This window comes from Bos indicus x Bos taurus, chromosome 2, assembly GCF_003369695.1.
Source record: "Bos indicus x Bos taurus breed Angus x Brahman F1 hybrid chromosome 2, Bos_hybrid_MaternalHap_v2.0, whole genome shotgun sequence".
In the NCBI taxonomy this organism is placed as follows: domain Eukaryota; kingdom Metazoa; phylum Chordata; class Mammalia; order Artiodactyla; family Bovidae; genus Bos; species Bos indicus x Bos taurus.
The window spans coordinates 5,681,927-5,696,129 of NC_040077.1; the positions used below are offsets into that span (position 1 = coordinate 5,681,927).

The 14,203-nt window shown below is 42.3% G+C and overlaps 1 protein-coding gene across 5 annotated transcripts in view; it reads right to left on the bottom strand.

The window, feature by feature from the left end:
- Nucleotides 1–10,738: 10,738 nt before the first annotated feature.
- Nucleotides 10,739–14,203, bottom strand: part of INPP1 (inositol polyphosphate-1-phosphatase) — a 36,009-nt gene continuing 32,544 nt past the window's right edge. For all 5 annotated transcript variants that reach the window (XM_027555385.1, XM_027555363.1, XM_027555369.1 and 2 more), the window contains 2 exons: nucleotides 12,843–13,017; nucleotides 10,739–11,473 (listed from right to left, as the gene is read on the bottom strand). In XM_027555385.1, coding sequence (XP_027411186.1) covers nucleotides 10,912–11,473; nucleotides 12,843–13,017 — 737 coding nt within the window. In that variant the 3' untranslated portion in view covers nucleotides 10,739–10,911. The remainder of the gene's footprint in view (nucleotides 11,474–12,842; nucleotides 13,018–14,203) is intronic.

Here is a 14,203-nt window from a genome sequence, read left to right on the forward strand (position 1 = left end):
ATGAGAGAGAAGAGCTAGAATCAGAAAACTAAAAGGCTGGAGGAGTCTATGAAGAAGGGGGTGGGCAGGATGGGAACCATGATTACTTTCGGAACTGTTGAGTTTCACCAACTGGCAAGATGTGGAGGCAGAAACGGTCAGCAGGTAATTAGATATATGGGTCTGGAGTTTAAAAGAGAGATTGGGGTTTTCTCCTCATTCTAATCCATTCATTCCTTTATTCTTTTCCATCTTTTACAAATCTGGGAATCAAGTATACAGGTGATATAAAGTTGTAAATATCGATGAGATCTTTAAGTGGATAAGTACATAAAGAAAAGAATTTCTAAGCATGGTATTATTACGATTTTACTCCACTCCCACCCCAAAAGCCACAATAGAGATAATCTGATTTATTATGAAAACTACATGTCATGGTTAGAATCCCAGAAAAGTATTGTATAGATTCTACTTGAACCTGATTAATGACTTTAAAATTAATGGTAGTTAGAACACAATTCATTTCATGGCTGGAAACTTCAAATTCTTTGAAAGCCTCATGTATTGAGTTCAAACTTGCTTCCCTATAATCTTTGCTCATTGGTTCTGTAATATAAGTATTTACACTTTTATCTTCTTTCCACAGTAAAACTGTATAATTCAAGGACTACACTAATGCTTACAACTGGCCAACTAATCATCAGCATATAATTAGTTTTAAAGACGAGCAATGGAATATTAAAACAACCTGATCTACTTTTCTCACCTATTAGATTTGAAAGATTGACGCTATCTTGTTTTGGCAAATGAATATTCTGATCCTTTGTTGATGATATTTCTATTGGTACACCTTTTCTGGAGGATACTTTGTCACTAGGCACCGAAATTTAAAATGTCCATTTTTATTTTATTTTTTGCCATGCCATGCTGCAAGTGGAATCTAGTTCCCTGCCGCTGCTGCTAAGTCACTTCAGTCATGTCCGACTCTGTGTAACCCCATAGATGGCAGCCCACCAGGCTCTGCCGTCCCTGGGATTCTCCAGGCAAGAACACTGGAGTGGGTTGCCATTTCCTTCTCCAACGCATGAAAGTGAAAAGTGAAAGGGAAGTAGCTCAGTCGTATCCGACTCTTAGCGACCGACCCCATGGACCGCAGCCTACCAGGCTCCTCCGTCCATGGGATTTTCCAGGCAAGAGTACTGGAGTTGGGTGCCATTGCCTTCTCCGCTAGTTCCCTGATCAGGAATCAAACCTGTGCCTTCTGCATTGGGAGCAAACAGTGTTAACCACTGGACCACCAGGAAAGTCCCTAAAATGTCCATTTTTGATCTAGCAGTTCCACTTCTAGGAATTTATCTAAATGAAATAATTAGAGAGTGCCTGGAAAATCCCATGGATGGAGGAGCCTGGTGGGCTGCAGTCCATGGGGTCGCTAAGAGTCGGACACGACTGAGCTACCTCCGTTTCACTTTTCACTTTCATGCATTGGAGAAAGAAATGGCAACCCACTCCAGTGCTCTTGCCTGGAGAATCCCAGGGACGGGGGAGCCTGGTGGGCTGCCGTCTATGAGGTCGCACAGAGTCGGACACGACTGAAGTGACTTAGCAGCAGCAGCAGCAGCAGCAGATATACACATTCATCAAGCATATCTGTTGGCTTTTTTCTTTCCTGGTAAATGTTTTAATTAAGTGTTAATATAGTGTGTGTGCTCAGTTTTACCTGACTCTTTTGCGACCCCATGGACTGTGGCCTGCCAGGCTCCTCTGTCCATAGGATTCTCCAGGCAAGCATACTAGAGTGGGTCACCATTTCCTCCTCCAGGAGATCTTTCCAACCTAGGAATCGAACCTGTGGCTCCTGCATGTACTGCATTGGCAGGTGGATTATTTACCACTGCAGCACCTGGGAAGCCCTGTAAATACAGTGAAATGACTAAACTTAAGTCTATAGGGCAATGAATTTTTACAAAGTGAACACACCTATGTGTCTGCCATCGAGGTGTAGACCATTACTGGTGTTTCCCCATCACTGCTGCTGCTAAGTTGCTCAGTCGTGTCCGACTCTATGCAATCCCATAGACAGCAGCCCACCAGGCTCTGCCGTCCCTGGGGCTCTCCAGGCAAGAACACTATAGTGGGGTGCCATTGCCTTCTCCCGCCATCACTGCCTTCCCAAAGGGAATCATTACTCTCAGGTTGAAGATCAAGTTCCCAGAGAAGCAGATACTGACATTACTGTACAGCTGGGACCAGTACTTATGGGAGAGAAGGTGGTAGAAGGCCAGGGGTCCAGAGGAAAAAGGAAAGAGAGGGAAGAAACATGATTGGGCAGAAGTAAAAGTGGCTGAATTACAGCCTCAACAAAGTCTTCAGCTAACTCTACAGGGCACTCTGAACCTGGGACAGCTGTTCAGAGTTTTCCCAGGTTGAGTGAGGGCCTTTATAGCCAGCTCCATAATTGGGGATATAATTGGAGGTCAAATAGCTCTCTTCACCTGAGGCACTTCCTAAGAAGACTTCCTGAAGGGGGACCTTGAGGGTGTATTCCATGAGGGCGGCTTGGTTTTGAAGATTAGAGTATCACCCAGCATATACTTTTGTGTGTTGCCTCTGTCATTTCACATTATGTATGTGAAATACGTGCTGTTTCATTCCATTTCTGTGTACCATACTATATTTATTCATTCTATGATAGTTGAGCATTGGCTTAGTTTTCTGGTTTGGGCTATTATGAATACTGCTGATATGGACATTCTTATACATGTCTTTTGATGATTATTTGCATGCATTTCTGTTGGGTATGTACCAAGAGAAGGGTCATAGAATAAGTACATGTTCAGCTTTATTAAATATTGCCAAATATTTTTGTACAAATTGTAATTCCACCAGTGAGTATATGTAAGAGACTTAGTTGTTTCAAATTCTCACTAATATTTGACACTGATTGTTAAGCTTTAATTATTGTGGTGGATGTAGTGGCTCTACAGTGTTAAAATGCATTTTCCTGATGATTAGTGATGTTTATGCTTTTGATATGCTTATCAGCCATTTACTCTCTTTTGTAAAGGGTTTTGTGGCCACTTTTCAATTGGACTTCGTATATTTTTCTCGCTGATTTATAGGAGTCTTTTATATCTACAGGATATAGATCTTTTGCTAGGTATATGTTACAAATATCTCTCCTACGCTGTGGCTTATGTTTTCATTCTTCTATGCAGAGAAAGAAAACAACTCTAGGAAAGTTGACTAAAATGCCAACAGTAGTTTTGTCTGGAAGTTAGTTTTTCCTTCTTTCTACTTTTTCATATTTTGTAGTTCTTTAAGAAGCATGTAATGAAGAAATAATTTAAAACACAATGAAAGAAATGAGTTTTTAAAGAAAAACAGCATATTGAAAACATGATGTGTGTATCTGTATGCATGTGTGTGTGCACACGTGCTTAGTCATGTCTGACTCAGTCGTGTTTGACCCATCAGGCTCCTCTGTCCGTGGAATTTTCCAAGCAAGAATACTGGAGTGGGTTGCCATTTCCTCCTCTGGGGATCTTCTCGACCCATGGATTGAACCCACGCCTTTTGTGTCTCCTGCATTGGCAGGCAGATTCTTTATCACTGCACCACTTGGGAAGCCTTTAAAACATGATGATGTATTTTAAAGGCGACCCATCGGAAGTGGTTAGTGTGGACAGGAACTTTGCTACAATTTTCCTTCACTGTTACATACGTGCCTATGCAAATCTGCTAGAGACACCTGGTGGAGAGTGTTGTAAAGTTTACAGCAAATGTTCCAATGTGCTCAAATTGCTTGAGAAGTTAGAGCAGGGAGGGCCAGCTTACTTACCAGGGGAGAAATGTTTGTAAAACATATTTTGGTTCTCTTATCATCTCAGCTTCCAAATAACTGAAAAGATTCTGCTACTCCCAGGTTTGGGTAGACCTAGCTCACCAATGGGCTGAGTTTGGACCTGACCAACAAATATGATAAAAATCCAGAGCAAACAAAAGACAGTGAGGTTAGGAGTAGAAATGGGGCCAGTTCACAGCTGGATACATAGTTGGTAGCACCCTGGAAAGATGAAATAGTGGGGCTCCCTTACAGAAAGCAGGAGAAAATGTTGACATTAAAGATACTAAAGTTAAAAGGTTTTCCTTTCTTCTATTCTCTCTGTCAACCTGTCATGCTATTATTTGCTATTTAATGTCAATAAGAAAATTCTTAAATTTAAATTGTTAGCTTGAATTTTACCATTTGTATTTATATAGCACAATGCCAGTTTTAAGTATAAGAGTGTAACTCATATGTGCAATCACCAAAATTACACGTTTCATTTTTCATAGCTTGTGCGTGTGCGCTGAGCCACTTCAGTCGTGTTGACTCTTTGGGACCCCATGGACTGTAGCCTGCCAGGTTCCTCTGTCCCTGGGATTCTCCAGACAAGAATACTGGAGTGGGTTGCCGTGCCCTCCTCCATGGGATTTTCCCGACCCAGGGACTGAACCCATGTCTCTTGCATTGCAGGTAGATTCTTTACTGTTTAAGCCACCAGGGAAGCCCATGGATACATATATTATCCTCACTACAAAAGTGGAAAGAATGCAGAAAAGTAACTCAGCTGGTTTTTAGTTCAATTCTTGATATGTACACATCCTGCTAACTCTTTCTACCTTCAGTTTTCTGGCAAGGAAAAACAAGAAGAAAAGGAATTATGGGTGGCCCTATCTTTTAAAAAAATATTTACTTATTTATTTGGCTGCACTGGGTCTCAGTTGAGGCATGCAGGATCCAGTTCCCCGATCAGGGAACAAACCTGGGCCCCTGCATTGGGAATGCACAGGCTTAGCCACTCGACCGCCAGGAAGTCCCTAGGTGGCCCTAACTTTCCCTTTCTTTCCATGCCATCATTTTCATCCTACGTGATTTGGTGTAATTATACAGGGAAAAAAAAATACTAAAGGGCATAATAGATTTCCTTGGTCTTTTTATGTTTCTGAGAATGCCAGTACCATCTTTTGGCATTCCAAGCAAATTCTAGTTCTAGGGGGCTGTTCAGTTCAGTCGCTCAGTCGTGTCCAACTCTTTGTGACCCCATGAGTCACAGCACGCCAGGCCTCCCTGTCCATCACCAACTCCCGGAGTCCACTCAAACTCACGTCCATCGAGACAATGATGCCATCCAGCCATCTCATCCTCTGTCGTCCCCTTCTCCTCCTGCCCCCAATCCCTCCCAGCATCAGAGTCTTTTCCAATGAGTCAACTCTTCACATGAGGTAGCCAAAGTACTGGAGTTTCAGCTTTAGCATCATTCCTTCCAAAGAAATCCCAGGACTGATATCCTTTAGAATGGACTGGTTGGATTTCCTTGCAGTTCAAGGGACTCTCAAGAGTCTTCTCCAGCACCACAGTTCAAAAGCATCAATTCTTCGGCGCTCAGCCTTCTTCACAGTCCAACTCTCACATCCATACATGACCACAGGAAAAACCATAGCCTTGACTAGAAGGACCTTTGTTGCTGAAGTATTGTCTCTGCTTTTGAATATGCTATCTAGGTTGGTCATAACTTTCCTTCCAAGGAGTAAGCATCTTTTAATTTCATGGCTGCAGTCACCATCTGCAGTGATTTGGGAAAAAATAAAGTCTGACACTGTTTCCATTGTTTCCCCATCTATTTCCCATGAAGTGATGGGACCAGATGCCATGATCTTCGTTTTCTGAATGTTGAGATTTAAGCCAACTTTTTCACTCTCCTCTTTCACTTTCATTAAAAGGCTCTTTAGTTCCTCTTCACTTTCTGCCATAAGGGTGGTGTCATCTGCATATCTGAGGTTATTGATATTTCTCCTGGCAATCTTGATTCCAGCTTGTGCTTCTTCCAGCCCAGTGTTTCTCATGATGTACTCTGCACAGAAGTTAAATAAACAGGGTGACAATATACAGCCTTGATGTACTCCTTTTCCTATTTGAAACCAGTCTGTTGTTCCGTGTCCAGTTCCAACTGTTGCTTCCTGACCTGCATACAGGTTTCTCAAAAGGCAGGTCAGGTGGTCTGGTATTTCCATCTCTTTCAGAATCTTCCACATTTTGTTGTGATCCACACAGTCAAAGGCTTTGGCATAGTCAATAAAGCAGAAATAGATGTTTTTCTGGAACTCTCTTGCTTTTTCGATGATCCAGCGGATATTGGCAATTTGATCTCTGGTTCCTCTGCCTTTTCTAAAACCAGCTTGAACATCTGGAAGTTCACAGTTCACATATTGCTGAAGCCTAGCTTGGAGAATTTTGAGCATTACTTTACTAGCGTGTGAGATGAGTGCAATTGTGCAGTAGTTTGAGCATTCTTTGGCATTGCCCTTCTTTGGGATTGGAATGAAAGCTGACCTTTTCTAGTCCTGTGGCCACTGCTGAGTTTTCCAAATTTGCCATCCCCACCTAATTAGTTATAATAAATGTAATTCACTTACCTTGTACTTGCTTTAAGTCTCACTGAACCCCTATACATCAGGGGTCTGTAGGAATTCTGTGCTCACATGGCACTGTGAACACTACATGAATGGAGTGGGGTTAGGGGGAAGAGGCAAACACATTTGTACATCACATCTCTGTTCACACGCATGCTCCACTCTCCTAGAAACTTAATTTACAAGTTCAAAGACAAAACGTTTGAGAATTTCAAGACAGCACTTGCAGAACCAAGCATGGTCCCGTGAGAAGCCTTCTGCACCCGCACAAGTCACAAGCCCATGAAGCCAGCCTAAGGATGGTCTTTTTTTCTTTTAATGGAAAAAGCTCTTAATCCTATATGACAATGGCTCCCTGAGGATCAGGAGCATTGAAAATACAGCCTAGAAAAGGAAAATCATATTAAAAATTACAGACATTTTGTTACAAAGTAGTCACAGTGTTGGCTAGGCTGATTATCAAATAGAAATTATAAGCATATAAACCTTTTAAGAAAGATGTCAGTGCTTAGCACAGCTACTTCCCCTGGACCAGTTTCAAAGATCCATTTGTATACACACCAGCTTTTAATTGAGTTCCCTGCCACTCTGCGGGGACAGTCACAGTCCCTTAGGCGTGCTTTATGGATATGTGTTACAATATCAGTACCAAGCCTGGCACAATGAAAAGTCTTAACTATGGATGTGAAAGGTTATGACTTACCGTTTCTACTCTTCCTTTGCATTTAGCACTTACAGAAAAAATAAAATAAAAACAAAACTGAAGCACACGAAGGAAACTCTCAGAAACTTTTGTCTGCTTTTTCCTCCTTTTCAGAATGTATGTTTGACCTTTTCTGCCATGGAGTGGGCAGGGCTGTTTCTGTGCCGAGTGTGCGGTGCGCGGTCAGTCACTCAGTCATGTCCAACCCTTTTACAACCCCATGGATTGTAGCCTGCCAGGCTCCTTTGTCCATGGGACTTCCCAGGCAAGAATACTGGAGTGAGTTGCTATTTCCTTCTCCAGGGGATCTTCCCGACCCAGGGATAGAACCCATATCTCTTATGTCTCTTGCATTGGCAGGCGGGTTCTTTGCCACTGAACCCCTGGGGGCGCCTGCATAATTACTGCGTGTGCGTGTTAGTCACTCGGTCGTGTTTGACTCTGTGACCCCATGCACAGAGGGTAGGGGGTAGGGTCCTCAGTCCATGCAATTCTCCAGGCAAGAATACTGGAGTGGGGTGCCATTTCCTTCTCCAGGGGATCTTCCCAACCTGGGGATCGAACCCACGTCTTCTGCATTGGCCGGCACGTTCTTTAACGCTGAGCCACCAGGGAAGCCTTACCATCTTGACAAATGTATTTATGCACTCTTCATTCTTTGGGGGATGAAGTGGATAAGTACGTCAAAAGTAGATGAGTGTAGCTAAGTGTTGAAAACATCCGCTCTTAAATGTCACGAGACCTTAGTGAATAGAACAAAAGGTGTGTGATCAGAGGTCAGATGAAGACAGAAGCCTGGACGACTCATTTGGCCCAGGTGATGGAGATTGCTAGATGTCCTCTAATGCCCGGCTCCTAACTCCCAGGGTGATAAAAAGCCTGGTTTTCAGTTGAGCCCATGGTTGCTCCAAATGGAGACTTCCTACGTGCAGTCATGTGGCTAGGTTCTGGTCAGTGACGTGAAAAACTGCCCTTCCCTTCTTTGTCTTCTCCTCTGTCTTACTGCCTAAAATGCAGATTCTGTTGTCTTAGACCTGAGAAGGAGGGTCATGGTCTGGGGTTGGGAGAGCAGTGAGATGGAAGGAGTGTGACTCCCTGAGGACTTTGGGGTGGAGCCTCCTTTCAGCTCTGGACTGCTCACCAAATACTTTTGATCTTATTTAAGCCATTATTATTTTGGCATTTTGCCACTCACAGTTAAACCTAATGCTACTGCAAACTTATCCTGGCTGCACTTCTTCTAGACAGAAGGGCTATCTTATAGGACTTTACACTCAGACTCAAAGATCTGCTTTTTCATACTCCCATCATTATAACACAGCAGAAAGCCCTTTATACAATATGTACCCCTTGGCATGTCAAAATCTCATTCAGAGAGCCTATAACTAGGGGCTTAAGAGGCCACAGCAAAAAATTAGCAATACATAAAGTGCATTAAAAGGAAATAACCATTAGAACCCTACTCAACATGGCTGCCAGTCCTCAGGAGCAGTTGAATTGAGACTGGCGTGATGGTTAAGTGGAAGCATGTGGCTAGTGTAGAGAGTAACAGGTATATTTGGAAGGTTGAGCCAAGAGGATCGATCTCCTGAGTGATTGGATGTGGGCTGTAGGAGCAAGAGAGGAACCAACACTGACCTGGCTTCCCAGGGACTGCTCTTACTGATGTGCAGGGGGTCTCTTTTTATCATCCTCTATTTAAGCAACCTGGCAGATTCATCTGTCTGCCAGCCTCCTGCAAAAAAACCCTGGCTGATGCACAAGACGCTCGATCTTGGCGACCAACAGGCTACTCTTTGGAGCACCCAACCCCTAATTCCCACTCCATCAACTGAGTTGTGTGTTTGCTTAGACTGATTGACTTCATTCAAAAATCATATTTCAATGGCATCTTTAATAATAGATCAAGTATAATGTAAAATGAATTTGAAAACAAAGAATTTAAGGCTTTTAAAGTATTGATAGAAATGAGTCTTAAAAACTTACTGAGTATGAGACAATTGTAAAGATAGAGGGGAAAAAATTAAAATCCAGAATGATTATGTTGTCAGACTATATGGCAAATATTTTTTAACTTCTTCCTCTAAAGAAATCAGAGCCTGAGAATTCCCTGGTGGAACCAGTGATTAGGAATAGGTACTTCCACTGCCAGGTCAGGTTCAGTTCCTGGTGGGGGAACTAAGATCCAGTAAGTCACACTGTGCAGCCAAAAAGAAAGAAATCAGAGCTACAGATCACACTCCCATACGTGTGGTTAATGCAAGACCGGCACACACATGCTTAAGGAAGGGCCTTAGCTTTCTGGCAAAGATTGACAATGGACGGATGTGTGCAATAGATGTTTACAGAATGTATTGGATTCTCCGTTCTATCCAGTTTCCCCCCCAATAAAATGGCACATTGATAGATCACATAAATAAATAGATCACATTGAAGATGACTGTTTTCACTGCGTTGTTATTGATAATTTACATATTCTAAAAATGTTTATGTGCACAACATGCTTTTTCTTGAACTATATTCTATTTTTCCATTCTGATGACTATCAGGCAGCACAACCAGTTTCTGGGGTTTGGTTTCTAATGTGTTTTGTGAAGAATGAACTCACTTTGACTTAAAAATCAACCTTTAAAATTAGAATATACAGCTCGAGGACCCACCATCAATCACAAAGCATGTACAGACTTTTAAAAGCTATGTAACTTTTTCACTAAATAAGTCGTTGAATCTTCTGTGTGCAATGAGATACCTTTAAATAGCCTCCAATTAAAATAAATAAATTAAAAAAAATAAACTAAAAGTTTGACATACTGTGATTCCTTTGTAATTGCAGATAAACAGAGGATGCTGCAGAAAATCTTTTGGCCTCAAGAGGGCGTAGGGCAGAAAGGAGATAGCTGAGAGTTTGGTATCTCCAGATGGTGGAAATCTCTCCTCACCAGGGCTGCTAAAGAGATAGGAAAAAGAGGTCTCACCCACCTCAGAGGACATTCAACATGGGATTCTAGCAGACCAACGACTGTATGTATTTAACTCTACCTCTGGTTTTTGAAGTGTAATAAATACTATGCAAAAACTACAGAAATGTCTTTATCCTCTCCTGTCTTACTGACAGAAGAGTATGTTAAGTGAGAGTATTAGAGAGAACTAGAGACATAATTAGTGGCAGAATCAGAGAATTAGAATGAGAGAATAAGAATATAGATTTGAGAGAGAGTTTCAGAATGTGTGTCTGAGTGTGGATGTGTGTGAGTGTGAGAGTTCATGAGTAGGATGGTGCCATCAGGGTTCCGGGCTTTAATTCTTGTAAGAAACAGTGTCACTGAAAGCGCATGAACACGGCCAAATTATGCTTTAGATTCACAGTTCTAAATGTTCTGCCAAAGGCTAAAGCTGAAGATTTTTGTTCCAGACAGGAAACACACAACCCCCTTTGCTCTCCCTAATATTTCAGTGACCTTAACTTATCATCTCTAAACTCATGTTCTAAAGAGCTTTATTAATTGAGCAGGAATTTTTCCTGTCTTCAATATTTTATTGAAGCATTTCAAGCAGCAATAATTGCACAAAATCCTCTATAAAGAATCTCACACATTTAACTGCTGCATGAATATCATTCATTTATTAGCATTATGAACACATAATGGAAAAATGCTCCCCCAAAGAGGAAGGCGAATGTTGACTGTCAATAGGACAAAGCTGTCTTCAAAAGACAAGAGATGTGGAAATTAGGTCCACAGTTGGGCTGTGGAGCCCATGAGGATGGAGCTCATCTACGTGTGTGTAGCCACAGGGGCAAGGTGCTGGAGGAGGCGGCTCAAGAACGTCTCCAGCTGCTTCTCTGATCTGTATGCGATGAGTCCTCCCTTGTTGGCCCACTGATCTACTCCAGCAGCGCCTTCGTTTCCCACGTGATACACCAGCTGTGGCAAGTCAAGGCCCGTGTCAGGATTTCTTTCCAGGCATTCTTTTAAGTCCACCATGCCCCCACCCATGGCCCTGAGGATGGCGTGAGCAGCACAGGAGTCCCACTTGAACGTGGTATCTTCTGAGAAGATGTAAATGTCAGCGAGGCCGAGGATCACACAGAGGCTCTTGTAACCAGCCCCAGCTGCCCGGAAGATGCGCTCTCCACACACATGCGACAACGCGCCCTTGATGGTCTCCTTTTCACTGGTACTAATGACCACTGAGAACCGGCAGGAGCCTTCGGAGCTGGGGTTTTGGGTCCCTTGGCTCTGCGCTTCGCTGTTGCTTCTTGTAGAGACAGGAGGCAGAAGGGAATGGATATTGGTCCCCAGGTAAGAAAGGCCCCAGTAGCACTGTCCTTTCCACCTACGGAAGAGAACGTTCAGTTTGTGGCGGCAAGTTATCACATTGGTTTTTCATTGCTCCTGTGGCTTCCCAACTTGATGTGGAAAATATATAACATAGTGAGTCTCAAGGCCCTTAAGCCTAGAGATAGTAATCAAATGGCTAATTCATTTCTAAAAGTTACTCCCTGTGCATGTTGCTGCCTGTGTTGTTGCCAGTTAGGAATGTGTTCAGTTTTTTTTTTTTTTTTTGCATTATCACATTCATCTAGGACAGTGCTAAAATATTTGTGGGATTTCTAGCCTCTGGGAACACAGCGAAGTTTCACTGCCTCTTTTTGCATTTAAAGTCTAATGGGGATAAAGATGAACAGATAAATAAGATTTTCAATCCGCAAATCTTTCACAATGCTGAATTTTTTTCAACCGGTAACGCCTTTTCATCTTCCAATTCACTAGCTCCACTTTGGCTTTAACATCAAGAAAGATGGACTCTTTTTTTTGGTGGGGGGGGGCGGTGGTGGTCAACAACAAAAATACCATCTAACATTTCTCAATGTTTAACTTACTATATACGCTGGATAGTTTCTTTCCAGAGAAGGAGACTGAGGCTTAGAGAATGTAAGTGTTTAAGAATGTAAATCAGTGGTAGAATCTGCTATCAAACCCAGGATTTGTGCCAACTACTTTGTCAACCATTTCTAGGTCATGATTATGTCAACATCCAGTCCCACTTATTTTTAACTTCTTGACGACCCTTTAAAGATAACAAACACTTTCAGTTTGGAAGAAGGCAGGGAAGAGGAAAAATATCAACACTGCAGAGGTATAGTTTAAGACTATTAAAGAACAAACAATTCTTAGTTACTTGAAGCAAGTCAAAATTTAATTAAAAAATATATAGTTCTACATGAGTGGAAAAAAATGTCATTTATTTCAGTAAAAAGCTGAAACCACAGGAGAAAAGCTGCTTCTACTTGAACCCTGCCATGCTCTGGAGTCAACCCTGTCATACTCGGATCCGTAGGCCGCGGATCAGGGTAACCAAAGGCTTGGCCACCCTCTATGCTCTGCGAACAGTCCACGGGAGTGTGAGGAAGGTGGAAGCAGATAAGAAAGTGATACTGACAGTTTTTTTGTTTGTTTTTATAGGGAGAGGTTCTAATCCTGGCCATACCTACTTATCTTTTCGTTAGATCATTTTCACATTTTGTTGTGAAACCTAGGATTGAAAATTAAAGGACCATTCATTCAAACATGGAGATTTTTAGTAGGAATGCCCAATGTATCGAGTCATGGGAATGTCACATGGAGAGATAATCCTGACAATAAACAAAGCTGAGGTTGTAAATTCTGAAAACCATAATATGCCGAAAATATTCAATTTTTACCTGCGGGTGTGTAGGTCTTGTGATACAAAAGGTTGGTTGATGACTCCCATGAGAGGCACCCCTGTCTGTATGTCATAGACACCAATCAAAACAGTGACGCACTGAAGTCCACTGGGGAAGATTCCTTGGTTGGGTGTAATGTCAGCAGAACCTTTTATATACTGGTAAGTTGAATCTGAAAAATGAAGCAAATCTGTTAGGATTCAGGTAATGATTATTTAGAAGATAATGATGAAGACACCTATAAAACCTGTCCTAGATCATTTCTAATTTGGTAACAGCTATGGTCTAAATGTTTGTGTCCCCCCAAATTCTAACCCTCAGAAGTTGATGGTATTAGTAAGTAGGGCCTTTGGGAGGTACTTCAGTCCTCGGGGTGGAATCTCATGAATGGGATTAATGATATTCTTAGTCTCTTCCACTTTATGAGTACACTGTGAGTGTTAGTCGCTCAGTCGTGTCTGACTCTTTTGCAACCCCATGGAATGTAGCCGGCCAGGCTCCTCTGTCCATGGGATTCTGCAGCCAAGATTACTGGAGAGGGTTGCCATCCCCTTCTCGGGGGATTTTCCTGATCCAGGGATCAAACCCGGGTCTCCTGTATTGCAGGCAGATTCTTTACTGTCCGAGTACACAGTGAAAAGACGCCAATTATGAATCAGGAAGAAGACTCTCACCTAATCATGCTGGCACTTTGATACTGGACTTCTCAGCCTCTGAAACTGTGAGATATAAATTTATCTTGTTTAAAAGCTACCTAGTCCATGGTATCTTGTTATAGCAGCCCAAATGGACTAAGATAATAACCAATCACGTTTTACCTCTGGGTGCCACTTATATGGAATTATTATTTGACCTTTTGTACTTCACTTTTAAGCTGCTTGTGTTTCATTTTCCCAACCATACATAAATTCTTGGACAAAGGGGACATGTCTACAATTCCTATGGCAGCTAGCATGTCTTCCTTCCTTTTTGTGTTGTTAATTGCTCAGTCATGAACAACTCTTTGTGACCCCATAGGACTGGAGCCACCAGGCTCCTCTGTCCATGGAGTTCTCCAGGTGGGAATACTAGAGTGGGGAGCCATTCGCTTCTCCAGGGCATAACACCTTGCAAATGGTAAGAAGCACTCAAATATTCATCACCATGTCAAAATCATTTAAAAGGTATGGGGGTTCCTTTGAGCTCTTACTAATCAGAGGACAGGTCCAACCAAGGTGGGCGGGAAAGTCTCCTTCCAGGAATCTGAATTCCATTTCATTTGAATTCCATCAGGGATGGAATTGCCTTTTTACTTGTTTGTTTTGTCCCTCAAATTAGGAGGAAAGAGACAATGGTGTCACAAGAGGAAGAAGCTCAGA